The sequence below is a fragment of the Lissotriton vulgaris genome, chromosome 7 (assembly GCF_964263255.1).
Source record: "Lissotriton vulgaris chromosome 7, aLisVul1.2, whole genome shotgun sequence".
Classification (NCBI taxonomy): domain Eukaryota; kingdom Metazoa; phylum Chordata; class Amphibia; order Caudata; family Salamandridae; genus Lissotriton; species Lissotriton vulgaris.
This window is the reverse complement of record NC_141695.1, coordinates 1,738,540,621-1,738,562,547: the sequence shown is the minus strand read 5'-3', so window position 1 is coordinate 1,738,562,547 and position 21,927 is coordinate 1,738,540,621. Positions and strand designations below refer to the sequence as shown.

The following is a 21,927-nucleotide window of genomic DNA, read 5'->3' as shown; positions in this document are numbered from 1 at the left end:
TGCACTTATATTTCATGACCACGGTTTGCGAAATCCAATTTCTATCCAACTTCCACTCCTGCAAAGGCACTTCAACCGTAAAGGTTGTAGTATACACAGTGCCAATGCTGACTGTAGGAAGTGTGCTCCAATAAGAATGCATTGCTGTACATGATTATTCGGGTAGAAGCAACTTGTGTGTTCAATCATTGATGTGAAGGGTCCTTTCTCCAAGTCAGTTTTAGAATTCAAGACTGCAACACAAATTCAGGACTCACAGAAAATAGGCCTCATCTCATGACAGGAGGGTTAGGGAGTTACATGCCTCAAACCAGAAAGTACTCAACATATATTCTGAGACCTTTATTTATTAATATTTCCATTACTGATATACGAAAAGCACCAAGACTTTTAAAGCATACAGAGCAAAATAGTATTTGCATTCAAATAGGCTTTTTATACTTTGTATAGTTTATACATTTTTAGAAACATTTTTTGCAAGCAAAATGTATTCCTTAAGAGGTGGGATGCAGATATAAGAAAAAAGATGAAGACATATTTGACATTAGGATGAAGACGGATAGATGAGAGAAGATAAGGATGGGAGATTGGTGGCTAGAGTGTGCAAGAAGAAAGGTGAAATGGGTTTAAGAGACAAATGGGATGGAGACTATTGAGAAGGACAGGTGAGAGTATGTGGAAAAGATAGGTGAAGAAAGTCCCAGATGTGAAAAAATTAGGTGAAAGATGTGAGGCAGAGAATACAGACACATGAGGGAAGACAGCGGGTGACAGATGTTGATGAGGAGGTATATGGAGCTGTAGATGTGGATGAGGAAAAAGAGAAGCGCTGTGAGTAAAGTGGATGATGAGAGAAAGGTGCTGAAAGAAAGATAGCAGATATAGAGAGATCAGTGATATGATAGAAGGTCAAGGTAAAAAGTGTTTGAGTGGAAGAAGTTACAGATTTGAAATAAGATAGAAGAAAGACAGATGTCTCAAGAGGAAGAAAGACAACGCAGGAAAGAATGAAACAGGTTGAACAGCTGTGTTGCAAAGACTGCTTCGTCCCATTCCTCCAGTTGTTTTCCTACATACCCGGCCAGTGTAGGGTATGCCTTTTTTGTAGTAATCATCTGTCCCTTTAAACGTCACAGTTGCAATAACAGAAGATATAGTGCATGACCTGGATCCAGAGAGAGTCACATCTGTAGAGGACAAGAAGTCAGTCATGAGGAATCACCCGGAAAAACACTCAAGAAGACACTCAAATGAATCATATATCCAAGGTGTGTTTATTCAATCTAACATGACCTGGGAAACAACCTTTACAATGCAACTTTCACAACGCATTACCATTACAACGAAACTTTTACAAAGCAAGATCCATTACATCGCATGCCATCACAACGCAGTCATTACAACGCATACCATCACAACGCATACCATCACAACGCATACCATCACAACGCATACCATCACAACGCATAGTACCCTTACACTATCCAAAACTTACCCTACTGTTGCACCCCCTGGAGTTAGAATAGTCATTTTTACCCCTACACTACCCAATACTTACCATACATGCAATGTAATGTTATGCGTTGTGATGGTATGCATTGTAAAGGTAGTATGCGTTGTAATGGAATGCGTTGTAAAGGTAGTATGTGTTGTAATGGTAGTTTTTAGGAAATTTGTAATGGCATGCGTTGTAATGGAATGCGTTGCAAAGGATTTTGCGTTGTTAAAAATGCATTGTAAAGGCATGCGTTGTAAAAGTATGCGTTGTAACGTCATACATCCCATGACATTAATCCCAAAGTTGTGGCCTATAAATGTGCCCATGAGCAGCAGAAGATGCTTTTATCGCCACCAAAGTTATAACTTTCTGCCTAGATGCCCTAGCCAACATATCTACTATGAAACTTAAGCTGCCTAGCTCCTGATTATGAATCCTGGCTCAAAACCTTGGTCTACAGACAAGGTGTTTTTCACCTGAGCTTCGGGAACAGGTTCATTTGTGGTCTGCAACTTACCAGTGTCGTCTTCAGTCACGGAGCCCTCTACATCGAATGTCATCGTATATGAACGTTCTGTCATGTTGAAGAAGTCCAGCTCCACTTTCTTAGAGAAGCATCCAGACCTTTCAAGCTGAACAAAAGTCAACATATGAGAAACTATTCAGCTTCAAGATAGGAGAAGCAAACATGTGTTGATTTCATACAGACCATTGATCAAAGGGGTTGTGGAACAATCCCTAAAGTGTCTGAACAATGACTCAGAGAGGGGGAGCATGCATGCATCAACCTCAAGTAGGGAAATCATAAGCATTGAATGGCTTGTGGAAAATGTAGCTGACCGCTAAATATATGTAACAAAAAATACATGTAAGGAAAAGAGACTGGACCCGATAAAAGAAAAGGGGGTAATCTGCACTGCAGGTTACCTATCGCAGGGCGGTGCAGATTTCAAATTTAAAAAAAAAAAATTCTCATAAAAAATTAACTATGTTGCTTACTCTGTAAGCATCTGTTCGTGGCATGTAGTGCTGTAGATTTGCATGCTCTGCATACTCCTGCCATCCAATGTTGTGTCTGGATGTGTGCAAGTTGTTTTTCTTCAAAGAAGTCACTCGAGTCAAAAGACAAAGTTACTCCCCCTCTCTGTGATATTGCGCATGGGCATCCACTCCATTGTTAGATTGTTTTCCCGCAGTCAGGTGAGAACGGAGTGCGAGTAAGTGTTAGTAAAGAGATGCCCGTGCATATGATAGTGTAAGTAGGTACTGCATTGGCCACAGGTGTCCAGGGAGGAGGGTGGGAGCATGTAACTCTAAAGCACTACACGCCACAAACAGATGCTTGCAGGGCAAGTAATATCATCAGTTCAATGTTGTGTGGCTGTAGATGCACACATTTTGCATAGACTATAAAGCAGTGCCCTCCAGAAAGAGTTGGCTAAGCTATGGGTGTTGCAGTTGTTTAGAAAAGGGTAAGTAGGACTGCCTGCCCTACATTTGCCAGTTGGCCTGCTAATACATCTACACAGTCTTGTTTAGTGAAAGTATGCGGGGTTCACCATGTAGCTGTTTTACAAATCTCAGCTATTGGTATATTGCCTTGGAAAGCCATAGATGCTCCTATCTTGTGGGTAGAGTGTTCTCTAGGAGATGTGAGCAAAGTTATTTAACATGTCTGAATGCATTTAAATATCCATCTTTAAATACCAGATTTTTATATGAGCTTTCCTGTGTGAGGGGGCAAAATAGCCACAGAGGTACTTGGTTTTACGAAACTTTAGTTCTGTCTATATAGTACATTAAAACTCTTTTAACATCTAATGTATGAAGGGCCCTTGCTGCAACTGAATCCGATTGCGGAAAGAAGACAGGTTATTCAACTCACTAATTTAGGTGAAAAGCAGAAAGTACCTTTGGACGGAATTTTGGGTTAGTTCAAAGGACTACCCTAGCTATGTAGCTGGAAGAAAGGTTCTTCCAAGGTTAGTGACTGGAGCTCTGACACATCTAAGAGAAGTGATGGCTACCAAAAAGGCTACTTTTCAAGATAGGAATCGGAGGCGGCAAATATGCAAAGGTTGGGATGGTGGACCCATAAGACTGGTGAGGACTTTTTTAAGTCCTCCCATAAATGCTTTAATAACTGCTGTCTTGAACAATAACCATTGCCTGTTTTGTAAGTAGGCAGCTACTGCAGCTATATGCAGGCATTTAGAAGAGTTTGCTAGTCCAGAAGTCCGCAAATACAGTAGCTTGCAGGCAATGTCTTGAACAGTTGCATTAAATGGGTCAATGTGTTTCCTACGGCAGTGGAAAACAAATCATATCTATGTTGCAACGCAATACACCCTGGCTGTGGGTTTACGGGCTCTGAGAATGGTCATAAATTCTGGTGAGAGATTAAGGTAAATGAATTCTATGACCTCAGGAGCCAAATTTCAAGTTTGAGTTCCTTTGGATTTGGGTACCTGACTTCTCCTTGATTCTGAGTGAGAAGATCCGGATTGATAGGAAGCTTCGCATGCGGCACTACTGAAAGCTCAAGTAGTGTGGTGAACCATGGTTGTCGAGCCCAAGTGTGAGCTACCAGAATGAGGGTGAGAGATGTTTGCCTGAGCTTACGAACCAGAAACGGAAGTAGAGGGAGAGGTGGAAAAGCATAGACAAATTACCTGACCAGTTCATCCATAGAGCATTGCCCTTGGATAATGGGTGTGGGAGCCTGGAGGTGAAGCTTGGGCATTTTGCATTCTCTGCGGTTGGGAACAGGTCTAACTGTGGAAACTCCCATTTGTGAAAGTATGGAAGGAGGACTCGGTGGAGTTCCCACTCGTATACATGTTGCCGCATAATGCTGAGGAGGTTGCTGAAGTCATTGGCTGTCACTGGGAGGTGTTTTCCTAACAAGTGAATGTTGTGGCATATTGGCCAATGCTGAATCATCTGAGATCGGCGTGATAACTGTAGGGAGTGTGTCCACCTTGTTTTTGTATATAGAACATGGCTGTTGTGTTGTCCATCCAGACCAAGACAACTTTGCCTTTCAGGTGGACTAGAAATGCTTTCAATTCTAGGTGAACTGCCTGAACTCTAGGTAGTTTATGTGGAGACTCTGGTGTTTGATTTCCCAGAGACCCTGCACTGTATGATCCTGTTGGTGTGCACCCCATCCTGTGAGGGATGCATTAACCATGAGAATGATCTGGGGAACAGGGTCGAGGAATGGCCACCTCTTTGTGTATTCCACTACTGCAGAGAGGGTTGTGTGCGACTCTCACCCAACACTATATCTTGTAATTAACCCTGTGATTGAGACCATTGACTCGCCAGACATTCTTGCAGCGGACGCATGTGGCACTATTGAAATCCAAAATGCCATCATATCTAGTAGTCGATGAACTGTTCTGACTGTCATGTGTTGATTGAGGTGAAACTGATGTAGCAGTGCTGTGATGTTGTGAATCCTGACTACATTTGGGTAGGCTGATCCCCGCTGTGTATTGAGAATAGCCCCTAGATAAGGCTGAATCTGTGAAGGCTGAAGGTGTGACTTTTGTATGTGATTTTAAACACCAATTGATGAAGAAATTGGAGAGATCAGAGTGTGTTGCAGACACAACTGAAGAGTACTGGCTTGGATGAGCCAATCGTCCAGACATGGGAAGACATGAATACTCTGACTGCGTAGATGTGCTGCAACTACCGCTAGGCATTTGGTGAACACCCATGGTGCGGTAGTGACTCTGAATGGGTGCACTTTAAACTGATAATGTGTTCCTGCTATCATGAACCTGGGGCATTTGCAGTGAGTTGGATGTATTGGGACGTGAAAGTTAACGGCGTTTAAGTCCAGTGCAGACATAAAATCACCCTGTTGTAATAGAGGAATCACATCCTGAAGAGTTGCCGTGTGGAAGTGTTCTGAGAGGATGTAATAATTTGATGGCCTGCGGTCTAATATGGGCCGGAAGGAACCATCGTTTTTGGGAATGAGAAGTATAGAAAGTATACGCCTGAACCTTGTTTTTCTGGAAGAACAGGCTCTAAGGCTCCTTTTTGCAATAGAGCCTCTGCTTCTTGTTTGAGCAACATTTGGCGTTCTATGGAAAGTATGTGCCTGTAAGGTGGGATGTTTGGAGGTGTTTTGATGCGCTCCAGACAATAACCATGTTGGATAATATCCAACACCCACTGATCCGTTGTCCTGGTTTTCCAGGCAGGGAAGAAAAGTTGTAGTATTCCCCTGACAGGTGTTAAATGGTTGGCGGAATAAGAAGTGAGTCACTGTTTGGAAGTGGAGGGTTTGGTGCGAGGAGAGTCACCCTGTCCTCGCCCTTTATAATTATTTCCTTGATATGTGCCTCTATAATATCTCCTTGAAGGGGAGGTCTGATGCTCTCGTCTTTAGGAAAAGGTAGATGCATCTGATGGTATTGTCTTGGTGAGTGGGGATTTGAAGCAACAAGCAACCCCCATGACTCGGCAACCTCAGTTTTCTTCTTCCTTTTTTCTAATGTTTGATCCATTTGGGGACCAAACAGATGTTGGTCAAGAGGGACTTTGAGGAGCGTCTGCTGTACCGCTGGCTTAAAGCCAGATATGCATGGCCAAGCATGTCTATGCAGCAGTATGCTTGTATTCATCCCCCTGGCAGCTGTGTCCGCTGAGATGAGGGCGCATCGGATTGAACTATTTGAAATTAATTTACCCTCCTGGACAATTTGGTGGCCTCTTTTCTTGTACTCCTCAGGGAGATGTTGAAGGAGTTAACCCATTTCGTCCCAATAGGACCTGCCATACCTTGCCAAGAACCACTGAGTGTTGCCAATTCACAAATGGTTGGCTGCCTGTGCTGCCACCCTTTTCCCCCAAAGCATTGATGAGTTTATACTCTGTCGAATGGTGGGGCATCTGCTGATGTCTGGGAGATGGCCCTCTTGTAGGCATTTGATACCATGAGTGAATCAGGGGAAGTTGGCCCTTGATGTTAGGTGGAGCTGAGGGTGCAGCTTTGTATTTCTTGTCTACTCTTGGTGTAATCGCATGTGCCTGCACCCGATCTTTGAAGATTTCTTCTGAGTGACAGAGCAACCCCCATTAGCTTGGGCAGATATAGACATGCCCCAGTGGTAGAAGAGAGTGTCTCAAAGAGAAATTCATCCCCAATGGGGTCTTTGTGCAAAGGGGCCTGGTGATATGCACCTGCCCTAGCTATAAGTTCCTGGAAGGAGGTTGCATCATCCGGGGGTGATGGCTTAGCTGGGTAACGGTCAGAGTCATTATCCCCGGGAGGGGTCAATGTCGTAGCCGACCCATGGATCTGTGGATTGCTGATTATTATTCTCCCCTTCCCCCTGATCCCCACTGTAAGTCTAGGGGAAGCCCTGTGGAGTAATGTCTCCTATATGACTAAAGAAGTGATGTGATGAAGGAGGCAGTGAGTCTCAAGAATCAGTTCTGGGGCCGGAATGGATAGTTTTGGTGCCAAACTTGGTCTTTGTTTCAGCGAAAAGGTGGTCGGAGCTGAAACAGCAGAGGGTGGGTTACTCAGAGCCGATGAGGCAGATGGTCAGTTCAGCACTGAGATTGGTCGGCGCGATGCAGTTTCAGGAGGTTTTGGCCTGGCTTTTGTTGGAGGTCTGCGGGCGGGGCATCCTTAGCAGATATTCAGTGCCTACCATGGCCTGTTGGCAGTGGTGGTTGGGAGCCGTCCTGAAGGAAGGTCCTGCAACTGTAGGCTGTACTGTATTCCAGGGTCGGATTCGGAGTCTGGTATGGGAAGAGCCTAATCCTCTGCTGCTGAGACCTCACGCAGTTCTTCCTCTGCCCGTTTGACATTGTTTAGGCCAAAGATGTTGGGTGTCTCTTCCAGATCTTTGTGCTGCATCTTTTTCTAGCGCTCGCAACAGTTCTGCAACATTTTCTTTGATTGAAAAGATTGACAGGCCTCACAGTAATCCTCGTTGTGGTCGGTAGATACACACAGGTTGCAAACCTGGTGGAGGTCTGTATGCAGGTATTTCATGTAGCATTTAGGACAGAATCGAAATTGATTTTGGTCCATTAGCAGCACATCGTTGGCCGAAGCCAATGAGATGACAAAACAAGGCCCGGTTGGGCATACCCTGAAGGCTGCAACTGGAGAACATCGAATTCACAACTGAATAATTGCTTCTGTTTTCGAAAGATGCGAGTGGAACTTGAACAAAAACAGTACCGATGGGTATGGAGGTAAACAACAAAGTGAAGGGAGCACAAGAACAGGCTTAAACTGGAGAGTCTAGGACCACGTCCAAACCCGATGGTGGAAAGAAAAATAAACAATGGAGTCGATGCCCATGCGGAATACCACAAAGAGGAGGAGTCACTTTGCCTCGTGACTCGAGAGACTTCTTCGAAGAAAAGCAACTTGCACACATCCAGAACACTAACTGGCAGGACTATGCAGAGCATGTATTACTACAATCACACAATCCATCGAACATATATATCACTTTTCCCACAAGAAAATCCTGAAAAAATCCCCTTCCCAGCTTTCAGCAAATCTGCATAGTGATTTACTCCTATCATTGACCGGAGTAAATGCCTGACCCTTTCTGGAGATGGAACAGGTTGAAGTCAGGTTTGTGAATACTCACAAGTGTAAGCTTGTGCATGTTCATAAACCCACAGGTTAACATCCATTCCTGTGCAAACCCTCACGAACACAAAACTGTCTTAAGTCGCTATACTCTGGTAAATAAAAAATCTTCTTGTACGTTTAAGTCAAACGTGCATGCTCAAATAGATTTAACATTCTAGTGCAGAGTGTCACATTACATAACCTGAAGCAATAATACACATATTTTCAGGTGAAGATGAAGCTCAACAGTGCTATTTACTGGCTACTTTTTTCAGGTGTTCGGATCGACTGTAGGGCAACCAAACACTGTTTGTGTTAAATTATCATATGGGCCGGGCCTGTAAATTAATCTCCAAAAACACACCAGAGGCAAGTGAAGCAACGCTTTCCATGGAGTCTGACCGTGGCCCCCGGCCTTAGGGTGTTGGACCAGTTCATTTCTGGTGAAAATGCTTAGTATGGAGAGCAACGCATCAATTGAATTTCTCCACCATTTTCATAGTATGGTGGAGTAAGCCCAGCCTGAGCATTTTCCTCAGAATTTAGCAATTTCCATAAAAAGTTTAAGACATTTCCGACAGCACCCAACCATAATCCGGCTCAGTGAGGTGCTACCTCTCATCGCTCCAAGAGTGGGGCACCACCATGAGGTGGGAAAGGAGTGTAAAGTGAAACACAGCCTTAAAAATAAGGAACTTTAAAAAATGGGATCATGTTTTAGGAGTCTGGAAAATCAAGGAAACTCTTTAATTAGGGCAAACTGCTTTTTTAACTAAACTATTGGCATGCTGCCTGTACCAAAGGGATTAAGTAGTGTGGGGTGAAGAAAATTTAGATTTAAAAACAATGATACATTCAAATCTAGTCCACTTTGAGATAGGTTTTACTTCATTGAGCTGAATTTAGTGTATTGTATTTCGCATTTATTTATTTCTCTATCGTTTTGATCTATTTCATGATTTTATCTTGGTCTGTTCCTTTTTACTTTTCGCAATTGTTCCAAATTTTTAAATAAAGCTTTTTGAACAAAAAAAAATTAGAATCAACTTTGTGCGGACAACAGCGCCATTCCAGATGCAAGCTCTACAGTAATATCAGCATTATTAGACAATTCTGAGGATCTTTCTGGACGTAGCCGAAATATAGGCCATACAGATGATATGCAGGTCAAATGGAAGACAGCAAGGAATAGGGCCAAAGAATGACAAAACTCTTAAAATAGCCAAAGAGCAAGCTGTGCCCTTTGTAACATCGTATTCGCGGCTATCAGCCCTGAAGACACTGCTGCCTGCAAATGCCATCGATTTATAATCTTTTCTCCTCTTCCTTCTCAAAACACTGACCCTCACCCTTGCCCCCTTACCTTGCCTGTCATTGTCATACACAGATCTGGGGGGCGTTGGGAGGATCTCCAGCTCCAGTGGTAAGAAAATGGCTTGCGGCACACGGTAGCACTGTACCGTCCTTGGACCGGCTTTCCGTAGGTGTACCTGTCAGCAACAGAGAGCAAAGGGAGTAGAAGCATCAGTCAAAGGAGTCTGGGAAAAACAACAGCACGACCAGATGGCAGTGATGCCAAAACACATGCTGTGGGTTCAGTGCTAGTCACTGGCATTGCCTTTTCTATAGCCTAACAGTACGTTCACCGCTGCTAACTATATCTACAAGATATTATGCATATTGTAAGGGGTTATCGGAAGAGAGGGTAAGAATGACAGCCTCACATAACATCGGATATATAGATGTAAAGTATATGCTCACCCTTTTGGGTCATCTTGGCTCTCATGTTCTTTATTAGCAACTCAGCAGTACTCATGTTGTTAACCTCTGAAGGATAAAAGTCTGGGTAGATCCACAATAACTTTAACCTTTGCTATGAGCTCATACACAGATTCCTCAAAGGGATGCATTAGTCCCCTGAGCCACCAGTCCTGGTTATGGACGAAGATGGAGCTCTGACTTCATGTGCAACATTCACCCCACAGAAATAGTAAAACTATGTTGATGGCTCAATGCAGCAGACATTTTTTAGTCTGCACACTCTTCATACAATTAAAAAATTCATCTTTGTTCTTGCATTTTGTAATGAGTCACCATCACCACTAGGTGGTACCCTGTGTCTTATGCTTTGCCTTGTGGAAATGCCACTCCAGTACCCACCAGAAGAGGAAGAGATAAGGGATCCAATGGTACTAAACAGATTATGACTAGTGTTAGATCAGTGTTCAAAGGGGAATCGGAATCCATTGGGTATTGCCTAGAATGTCATCTTTCTGCAGTCTGGGTTCTCTGGCTTTATGGGGTTCTTGTAATCTGTAGTGCAACCCCCTTTGTTTGTCCACATATGCCAACAGATACAAGAGCCACACCAACAGGTGTCCTATGATTGTCTTCCATTTCCACTGTTGAACCTCAGAGACAAACGAGAAACAGAGCAGAAAAGCCCTCTTGCCCCACCTCGCATCGGCAGGTTAGGCTTAATCACAGGACCGAAGGAAGTCAGGATTGCTCCATCTCCATATAGTGCAGCTGTCCAAAGCTCTCCCATCTTCCCACTTCTCTTACAGTCCAGATCCAGTTTACAAACTCTCGTCACCGATTCCAACCTACTACTAAGAACGGGTGGAGTGGGCTTGAGCGGTTTATGCAGATCTCCCTCCTTGCCAACAAGATGAAGATGTATCTGCCTAAGCGATACACACCAGTCCAGCTGATTGCGCTTTCCAAATAGGATCAAAAGGGGGCACACTAGGATTTGACCTCCCATAATCCCAGAGATCGCTCTCCGCCCTCCATCCAAAAAAACACTTAATATGGGGCAAGACATGAACATATGAATATTGTCTGCCTTTTCCTTACCACACCAAATGCAGTAGGGGAAGGACCTACAAAATATGTGGCACGTCTTTTGGGGTAGAGTATATTCTGTGTGAAGTTCAAAGGTGGTTCTTCACGAGCTCAGCTGATGTAACTGTGCAGTAAAGAAGGTGTAAAGAGACTGCCAAATATCTTCTAACTGCTGATATCAACCCCAGGGATTGACAAGGATCTAACATCTCACCTCTCCGGCCTTCACCAGCTCCCAATACCAAATAGAAATGTCCTTCTTTATTGGCTTAGAGTCTTGTAACTTTCCCTACAAACCCCATCTCCCCTTACTGGCCTATCCATGTCCAGACCTCCAGGAAACCAGTTGCATGTACTTGTAACATGACAGAGTACCCTTGGATTCTGCACTTAACACCACCCACAAAATGAGCCCAGTACCACCCTGTAGCTGCCCCCCGCAATTAATGCCCACATTATTCAGAGGGATGCTCAGTTTGTCCAACTAGAAAGGAGGAGTACCTCAGGAGTTCCAAATTGGAGCAAACTCTGAACAGTAATCAATTCCCAAAATGTTCCTCATACAATAACAAACTTCCAAGAAGGCCTGCAGTACTTTAACGTAAAATCTTTTTAATCAGAAAAAGCTTAAGGCTTTACAATAAAAATATAAACTTTTTATAAATTTGTTTGATTTTAGAATTCTACACATGGTGATACTAATGTTTGTATTAATTGTATGGCATATGATATGATAACGGATCTAGGTTGATCACAATCAAGGGAAATCTTCTCTTCTTTGGGCTGCAGTACTTTAAGCCAGAACTTCTTGAAGTAATTCTAGTCCCTGAACTTGTACGGGATATCATCCTGCCCTATTGAGTTCAACGGCCTTGCATGGATTGTACCCCTACTAGAATTATCTGGGTTCACCAAGACCATTCTGCACTTCCTAAATTGGAAGGAGAGGTAGTAAATAAAAACGCCTGGCAATGCTACCCCACCCTTAACCAACTTCCTTCTATATTTCTTCCAACTAAGTCTAGGACATTTAGAGGCCCAAATAAAGCGGTCTATATTCCCTTGTATCTTATCTAAGATGTCCCTAGAAAAAGATAAAGGGATGTTATCAAACAAGTAGTTCAGCTTGGGGAGGATCACCATCTTCACTCGAGGTTCCCCCTGAAAACCTACCTACTAGTAGTGTGCTGACTGACTCGTCTTAGCCACCCCACCACCAAAGATGAGTTTCTGACCCCAAGGGGTGAGTGCCTTTGCTCTCAGGAGGTAAGGAACAAAGCCTCCTCCCACAGGATGGCCTGTGAATTAGCATTCCAAGGCAGAGAACTTCAAAGAGCCTACCACCTTTGGTATGTAAATCTGGCTTCCCTCACAGGAAGGGCCACACTGGGAACTCAAGTCAGCCCTGACAATTTTCTTGGACCAGTCCCTAGGGAAGCTCTGCCTGGCCCAGGAGGCTGGAAACGCTTGCTGCTTTTGTTACTGGGGGTCGATATTGCAGCACCACAGCAAAACTGGACCCCAGTAACAACGTTTGCCCTCACCGCTGCAAAACCGGCCCCCACCCTTCCAGTCTCCTGGTGAAACACCTGATGCATAGTACAGCCAGTCTGGCCCTCCTCACAGGAGAGGATGCAGATCCCCTGTGTCCAAAGCCCCTTTGGCACCGGGACAGGCGGGAAAATTAGTAGTCAGATAGGCAAGCTTACCCCCAGGCTAATACCACCCGTAAGGTTAGCGACCTGAAGTGGATACGACTTTTCAGAGTCTGCCATCTTGGTGAAGGCAAACTTAGGGACTCTGGGACAAGGTTATACCCACTTCCCACAGTAAGTGGTCATACAGGGGGCATAGTGACCCCAGGGATCAGTAGCCCATTGGCTACTACCCTACACTCTCTAAAGCCCCTCAAGTTAGTATTTAGGGGAGCTCCTGGCACCAGGTAATCAGATCCTGCCAACCAAAAGAAGATGGACCAAAGAACCATGAAAGCAAAAACTGAAGAAAAACCAACTGACTTTGTGCCAAGCCTGCCGGTCTGTTCACCTAATCAACAATTGTGCCAAAGTCATCTTATTCTGGAAGCTGCTGATCTTCCAAAGTCCAAGAGGACTGCAAGCACTTCTCTAAAGACTCAGGAACTCCAGTGAGCAGCGGAACTGCTTCCCTGCATCCTGCAGGCACCCAAAAAAACCTGAGAGGACCCAAAGACCGTAAAAACCTAACAGCGGCAAGCACAACTACCCCCGTCACTCCAGGCCCAAGTTAAAGTTGGACAATGGTGCCAAAGTGGTCTCCCAGCCCTCCAGAGACAAAACCCACCTTGGACTTGCCCTCTGTTGACTCACTGACGTCACCTGAATCCTCTGTCTACAGGCTCACTCTACAGCGACTGCTCCTGGGGACAAAAAACTGACACCTAAAGACACCTCTGCACCCGTCACACCTAGCCTTTAGAGAAAAAGTGTCCCCACGTCTACTAAGATGGTTGGTTTAGCTCAAATGCCCCCCCTAGTCCAAACCTGCAGCCTCTTTTCACAAATACCGATCCCCGTAGACTAACATTGGGCACCAGGTGCTGTATTGGACCTCTGCCCCCGGCCGCCCCAGTGCCGCCCAGTGTGGCCTCTTCGTGCTGCTTTGGACCTTGCCCCATACTTACCTTAAGTCAAGAAGATTGGTCTCTTAAGTCGATATACTCTAACTGTATGCCATATTTGTTTTTCCTCCCGTAGGATAACATTGCAACCACTGAAAAATGTACGGTGTTGTCTTTTAATACCTAAAAGTATTTCTCTTGCAACACGTGCTTACCTGATTGCATTGATTCTGGTGCCTTAATATATATATTGAAATATGTGTTATTCCTATAAATGGGTGTGAATCTCCTTATTGAGTCGTGTGCATCATTTATTGACTGTGTACGTATTTGCAGATGTCTAACACTCCTCTCTGATAATCCTAACACTGCTCGACCACACTTCCCCCAGAGGACCACCTTGGGATTGTCAGAGCAAGTCCCTGTCCACTCATAAGGGAATGCCAGGACTCTTTGCAAAGTATATCTCTTTTTGGTATACTACATAAAGAGCTATCTTCCTACACAGAGGATAACTTGAGGAGGGTAAGGAAGGAAATTGAGGCAATATTAGCTAGATGAGGGCATCTCCCTTTGACCCTGTAGTGCAAACCCTGGAACAATGTCCTTTATCTGTGGTGGCGAAGGATGTGCTGTCTTTGACTAGTATGTGTCAGCCAAGCGAGATCAGAAGGTATAAAACAGGGTGCTGCATCACCTTTGGCGAAGGGCTCGAGGGAGAAGGGCCCCTGATATTATCAGTGGGAATACAACAGCCGTGGGACATCAGGCGCTATAAGCTATGGTACACCAACCACTGGGACAGCTTCAAGCATTAGAAGGCTTATGTGGCTTTAGTAATCTGCCAAGCACTGAAACTTTGACCTGACAGTAGCTGCCATCACTACGGAGCATCAAAAACCACAGTGATGGATGGAATGCTTGAATTAATCTCAGCCACTGGTGATTGCTTATGGCCGCATCTCAACCCATAATTTTGTGCCCACTACGCCACCTCGGGTTGCACCGAGCCATATGCAAATCAGTCATTGCGTTTTAAATTTTTTTTTTGAATTTACAGAAAACCTTATTATTCCCATGTCTGGGCATACCTGGCGCACTTGGGGCATCGAAATATACAATAATGGATGGAATGCTTGAAATGACCTCCGCTACTGGTGATCACTCTGGGGGCATCCCAATCCATTGCGACGGAGGGTACTCGTGGTGCACCTGTCCTGACAGCAGAGTCTTGCTCTGGCCCTCGATCCATAACTCAGCGGAATCCACTGATACGTGTGTGAGGACGCGGGACGTTTGTTCATCTAATCTTGGAGGACAGAGACTGGTCTTGACTCGTGAAGTATACAAGGAGTCACGTCGTGTACCTACCAGAATGGAAATGTATATGTATTAGTATCGTACCGCGTACCGGGTTCTTTTTATCAAAGCTTTGTCCTTCAGTTACAGTGCTGGACGTGCTATGAAAGTTGGACTTTATTCCAGCAACTATTTTAAATCAGAGGATTAAAGGATATTTCGCTGGTCGAATATCTCAAGCAAAGCATAAGGAGGATATGTACCCCTTATGATGCACTGATATATGTGTTTTATGCTCGAGAAATATTGGGAAACAGGTATACATATACCCTGATGAAGGCGGTCATACTTTGTCCATACCGCCGAAACGCGTCGATGCTCAAGGAGTGAATGTGGACTAAGAAATTAAGGAAAATTCGAAATAATTGTGTTATTTGAATTTAGTCCTTTTTCCTGTAGCTCCTTTTTTGTTGGAATGTTTTTATTTTATTTTATTATTGTTCCGTCCTGTGTCTGTTTCCCTATTTTTAATCAAAATAATGTATGTTAATAAATTGCACTTATGTTTTGATTCTACTACAGTGTTTTCACGTGTTTGAATTTTCAGTTTTTTCATTGCTTCCTTGTTACGCTTAAGTATTAGTGAGTCTATTGTCTGTAATTACCTTTGTATTGATGTTCACCCGCCCAAAGGGAACTTACTTTTTGACTTGTGTCTATATTGGTACCCTATCCCTTTGGTTTAGGGGTCCCTCTCTCTTTTATTAGAGGTTGTAAGTACGGTCTGTCAGACTGGAGAGTTGTTTTCTGCCATTGAGTAAGATATTATAACTAGAGGGATTATAATCTCCTAATGGATCAAATTAAAACATTTGGCTTTAGTGAAGATCAACTTCAACGGATTATTAGTACCAAGAGCGGCAACAGAATCACTGTCGCCTCTGGTAAAGGGGTAATTTGGGGAACCTTTACCTCACTACTGTTGAGTAACCTGCAAGGAACAGATACGAAAATGATACACTCTTGTAAATAACTTCAGTGTGGTTGGAGCAGTGCCCACAGCCGGACGTTTTGAACTTGCAGCCCTTCCCTACATGGCCCATGAAGTGGGTCTCTGGTAGTTTGGTCTTTTTCTCTTTTGACCTCAGCGCACCACAATCACGTGCACCCTGAGGACCACTGAGTTATGGATCGAGGGCCGGAGCAAGGTTCTGCTGTCAGGACAGGTGCACCACGAGTACCCTCCGTCGCAATGGATCGGGATGCCGCCAGAGTGATCGCCAGTAGCGGAGGTCATTTCAAGCATTCCATCCATTATTGTATATTTTGATGCCCCAACTGCGCCAGGTATGCCCAGACATGGGAATAATAAGGTTTTCTGTAAATTCAAAAAAAAAATTTAAAACGCAATGACTGATTTGCATATGGCTCGGTGCAACCCGAGGTGGCGTAGTGGGCACAAAATTATGGGTTGAGATGCGGCCACAAGCAATCACCAGTGGCTGAGATTAATTCAAGCATTCCATCCATCACTGTGGTTTTTGATGCTCCGTAGTGATGGCAGCTACCGTCAGGTCAAACAGATTGCCCACAGTGGTCTTCAAACTTTTTAATGCCGCAACCCCCCAGTGGGGGAAAAAATCATAGGGCTCACCTCAACATTTTTCACAATTATTCTATTAAATTGTACCCATTAAAAGTATCCACAATGTGCGGCTGTGAGTTTTGAAGAATATTTGGAATCCCTTCCCCTGAGACATACTCCCAGCTAGGATGTAAATGACAAAAGATGTTAGTGATGGCCCATTACAGAGCATAATGCTTCTTTTGGCCAGAGCGTGGAGCACACCCTGGGTTCACCTGAGGCCCCCGTAGGGCCTGCCCCCCAGTTTAAAGACCCCTGCCCTAGAAGGACAGTTGCACAAGTATGTTAATTGACAGTGGCAGGACAGGACTTGGTTGGCCTGTTGGCCTCACCTGTTAAAAAAGTTAGTACAATCTAATTTCTGGCCCTTTTCTGCACTCAGCGCGCGTGGTTAGGCACACATGCATACTGCGTGTGTAATGTACGTTGAGCTAAGAGTGCAACAGTGTCATCAATTTGGGATCTCCAATGTAAGCAAGGTGTACAAAATGGAGGTTGGAGGAAGCCTGCCAGACTAGTGATGCTTATTGCGGACATTACTGAAACTCGAGATATTCTCCAGACTTGACTGCGTGAAACTGGAGACAGTGTTCCCTTTATCAGAGCAGGGTTAGACTTTGGCCAGGTCCTGCCCTTCCCTTTAACTATCACCCATATCAAGATGATGGGTGATGTGGACGCCTGGCGGTGCAGTCCCCTAAAGGCTGATGAGTGTAGAGCGTGAACTATTCTCTCTTTTAGGGTCTTTCTGAATAAAGAGATTGCACAGGTCACCCCTGTTTCCGGCTGTCTTTTCAAAACAAAGAATATGGCGGTCCTGTCTGGGGATACACAAATCACAGCAGTGCCTTGAACTAGTCCTAGACTGAGCCCGGGGAATACAAAAGCTCTGCGTGTTACTGTGGTATGAGAAACAGACTGGAAACCTGGGTCAGCATTCCAGGACTTCTTGCTCATCTATGTAGACAGCACCCTGTTTGTTGATGTAGAATCTTCTGAGATCAGAACTGATGTACTTGACAGTCAACTTTCCAGTCAGGTGAGGGGACCTACCTTGTGACGTCTGCAACATTTTGCTGGCGGTGCTGAGGATCTACCTTTGAGGAGAAGGAGCCTGCTATCCTGAGAGAGTGATACTTGGATTGTCCCTGCAGGAGGGGTCTGCTCAGAGAACCCAACTGTGCCTGCCTTGTGGGAACCTGGTCAGAGAGTTGCACAAGAAACTAAAGACAACCACTGTCTTTTGAGGTATCAATGGATAAACCTTGCTGTAAAGATCTATAGTGACATTCAGCATGCCTTACACTGAAAGAGAATGACCTTGCTGCTCCAAACTGGATCTTAAGAGCATCTCTGCTCTCCTCCCTTGCCTGGCAGATTTTTATGGGATTGCCTGATTGAAGTGACACTGATCATTAACCATTTACAGAACTTTGCGCATACAGGAATCTCCCGTCACCAAGCAGGTCCTCCTTCCTCGCTCACAAAAGCGCAAAGAGCTTTACTTAGGATAACCATGGCCAGTGGTTCTATGACCGAAAGAGCAAAGGACCTGATTTAGATTTTGGGGGACAGGTTACTCCATCACAGCGATGATGGATATCCCATCCACTGAAATAGAAATCCATAGGATATATTGGAATTTATATTTCGTTGGAGTGGATATCCGTCACCATTGTGATGGAAAAGCCTCTGCCAAGCTCGATACCAGTGTAGTGCTGCAGAGTCTGCTCAGATGACTTTTGTACCCATTCACCATTGCAGCCCGGCAATACTAAAGAACAAATTCCTAGAGTCAACTTTAGTTCCCCTGCGATATACAGAGTCATTGCCCGGCAGTGCCCCTGATTTACACAGTATTCATGTGGAATCCTCTCTTCTTTACCTGGGGGTTTGTTTGGGCCTGTAACTTGTGCATGAAGATCTGGTACTCTGCATGGCCAAATTTGGATCGCCAGTGAGAATGCTAAAAACAAAGGTGAAGAGGCGGGCCATGCAAACAAAAGAGCAGTAATACTGCAGCTGCAAGAAAACAGTGCTCTACTTGGATTGGTTGCCTTGCACTGCATCACAAAGTCAACAGATCGACTTGGGACCTCGCGTGCGTAATGACTGCCAGTTATATTTGCTAATGTGGGGGGGGGGGGGAAACAGCCCATCGCGATAGAACGCAGTGGCACAGAAAGCTTACGGGCTGACCTTCAGGGTCAAGGGAAGGGCCGAAACGGAATCATTTACTACACTTAAGGCCATATCTGCCTAGTTCGCGTAAGGTTACCGTTCCTCCCCACTATTAAGCTCTATTCATGTTGCTATATATATATTTATATGTGTGTGTATTTATATATATTGCCCATGATGTGTAGAATAAGTAGCTTTTTCTTACAAAGTTAGAATAATGCTAGAGCCATCATATTGTTGGGTGTTTTTTATGAGATGCTGAGTTCTGAGTCTCTAACCTCACACTACCTCCCAGGATACGCCTACCAGTGTTAAAACTGCTCCCCTGAGAGTTAAGAGCTAAAGTGGAGTACTTAGTGCCCAGATTTCAGGCCTTAGTAAGTCCTTTGAACACGCAAGAAGCAATCAAACTCAGTAACCTCGGTTTGGTCTAGTACCCCTTGCGTATCCAAGTGGTCACAAACTGGTTGTGACAAGAACCAAATAACACCAGCTCAAAAATATTACAAACATCTGGGTTCCTTGTGAAAACGTATGCTGAGCAAAGGCAAGGACAATGAGTTCATGGAGAATCCACACTGGTGCTCTTGAGAAGAAAGGAAAACAGTAAATTCCATGGAGTGTGTGAAGGACAAGAATCGGTAACGTCACAACACACTATGCTAGCATATAAAAAACCTTTGCACGCCCCTAGTGATGCATTTCAAAATGCTCAAATAACTGCCAGCCAATGTTTTCTTACCCTTGTGCTGGTGCTCTGTTTCTGTAATGCAAAGATGCATGCCATGTAAGAGCTGCCAGGTTAGCAACTTTTTGGCTTAGAAGTACACTCACAAAAAATATTGAGTCTCAGGGAAGAGGTGTGGCGCAGCGGCCAGGGCGCCTGACAATGACCACGGGGTTCACGGTTCGATCCCCGGTGCCGGCAGCAGGTTAGTCCAGCACCATGTGACACTGGGCAATAGCTTGCTTAATCTACCCGACGGCCCCCAGCGCCTTGACACCCTCGGGTAATTGTGCGCTTTACAAATACTGGATTTCATTTCAAACTGACTACCTCAGCTCCAGTGAAACATGTTCTAAAGTCAAAGCTGAAATTTGGCACATTCCAATGCAACGAGCAAAGAAGTTCAAAACACAGGTGCATACACAAAGAAACAGGTTTCCTTTGCACCAAGGATCATACACAGGGACAGCTGGAATGGAACACAACTTTACTTCCTCACCTGGCACACAACTGCATCTTCAAATAGTCATCTAAAATGCTGACGACTTTGGGAAGCTCTATTTGGACCTCAAACCTGGGCAAGACTGGAAGGGGTGAGAAAGAGGAGTTTGACCATTAGGAGTGAGTTCGTGTACATACATATCATGGCACACAAACATAAAGCACAGGCTCATCAGCTTTCCCTAAATTGTGATCTGCTATAACTGCATTACAACATAAATAAATAATAGCTTTCAGGTAGCCCAAATCATCATAAGATTTACATTTTATTTTCACTCTGCATGATGTAAATTCCAGAATCTCTTAAATGTCGTGAAACATTTGGGGGGTTTCCAGATTCATGATATTCTTTAACATATATGCACTAGTGCGGGACCCTTCTCCACTCCTACTGACATGTCTGCCTGATGCTGCCTCTTTCTAAGACCTGCACAGACAGAAACATCTCATTCTCATGCAGCAACATGCACACTGGTGAGGCACTATGCATCCCTCTACTGGCAATGTGCAGTGAAGCCATACAACAAACTAACTTAGTGATAGATCTAGAATAGGGTAGTAACAGAAAATCCTTACATTTTTGTACGAAATTATATATCCGTAGCAGAATTCATCACTGGAATTTCCTCCACCATAACCTTTCCATAGAAGAGGAAATTCTGTTGATTCATTTTCCTCTAGATTAGGCACTTATTTCACAGATAGGAGAAATTTCCCTTTCCTCCAAACGTGGGTTGTTCATGTCTGTAGGCAAACATGCTTTAGAAGCCCAACAAGCAAAGTCTACAAGGCCCCTTTCACTCGAACAAACTCAAAATACATGTCAAACATTTAACAAACAGAGAAAAATGAGAGCCGGACAAATCACACCTTCTGACTAAATGGCAACTTCACAGACCAAACATGAAGAGGAAGAGTCTATGGCATGCAAAAGGATGGAGGTTAGAAGAACAAACGTGGCGTTTGTGAAGAGTTGGTCTAAGTTAGGAGCAGAATTGGAGCCAAAATTAGAAGGGCCAATTAGGCGCCTCTTTTACACATGTTATCTGGGCCCACACATCAAGCCGTGTATAGGTCATGTTTCACTTAATCCATTTTTTAAAGTTTGAAGAAACCCCAGGTGAATCCAATGGATCTCTTAAACTATTGGCCAATATTCAAGCTGGTATATGCAGGCACATTTCTGGCAGCAGCAGTAATGAATGAATTACACTTCAAATGGAAAACAGTGATGGACTGCGGCTCGGTCTCATTCACTAATCATTCCTCTGGGCAATATTCCATTCTCTTGTTTTTCGTTTGCCTATATTATTATAGGAAAGGACTAACCACAAGCCAATCAGTGTTGGCCTCGCCCCAGAGTGGCATTTCAGAGCGAACGTCTAGGCCGCCTCTTCTCTGAAGAGGAACACAAGCGACTGAAGACACGTTTCAGTCTTGTTAAGCTTCATCAGGAAGGTGAGCCCCCGTGGCACAAAAAGCTCAATGGACAGCAAAGAAGTAATGAATGAATATGCTTGATCAAACTGCCCTTATGGATGATTGCAAAACTCCAGTTCCTAGACTAGTCTAGGTGACTTTTGCATGAAAGATCCCAAGTAATTACCATGGTTCTAATGTAGTCTCTATCTAGGCATCTAACCCTCCTGCTCTTGGGAACTGCCCAGTATAAGATTTACGAGTGAAGAATCTCTAATGGACTCTAATCTCATAATGGCACAATGAACCACTGGTGACAGGATCATTAGCTATTAAGAAATTTGTGATCTGTCACATTTTCGGCATGGTGCTCCAGGTGATCTCCCAGCAGTCTGTTGTACGCTAATAGTTTAAAAAAAAGACTTTCTCTTTGATCAACTTGATTTGGCCTTCTTGTTACTCTAAATCTAAATTAACCAGACATGCTTAAGCAATCTCTGGAGGATTTGCCAAACAGCACAGTTTGCTTTAGCTTATGTAACAAAAATTACAATAATTTTGCTTCCGGGCAGGCTTTGAAATCTCATGT

The 21,927-nt window shown here is 44.2% G+C and overlaps 1 protein-coding gene across 1 annotated transcript in view; it reads right to left on the bottom strand.

The window, feature by feature from the left end:
• Nucleotides 1–21,927, bottom strand: part of LOC147706528 (alpha-2-macroglobulin-like protein 1) — a 268,374-nt gene that overhangs the window by 196,120 nt on the left and 50,327 nt on the right. Inside the window, exons 7-10 of the mRNA XM_086932997.1 lie at nt 19,918–20,002; nt 9,484–9,610; nt 2,016–2,130; nt 1,078–1,187 (exon numbers count right to left, since the gene is read on the bottom strand). Coding sequence (XP_086789123.1) covers nt 1,078–1,187; nt 2,016–2,130; nt 9,484–9,610; nt 19,918–20,002 — 437 coding nt within the window. The remainder of the gene's footprint in view (nt 1–1,077; nt 1,188–2,015; nt 2,131–9,483; nt 9,611–19,917; nt 20,003–21,927) is intronic.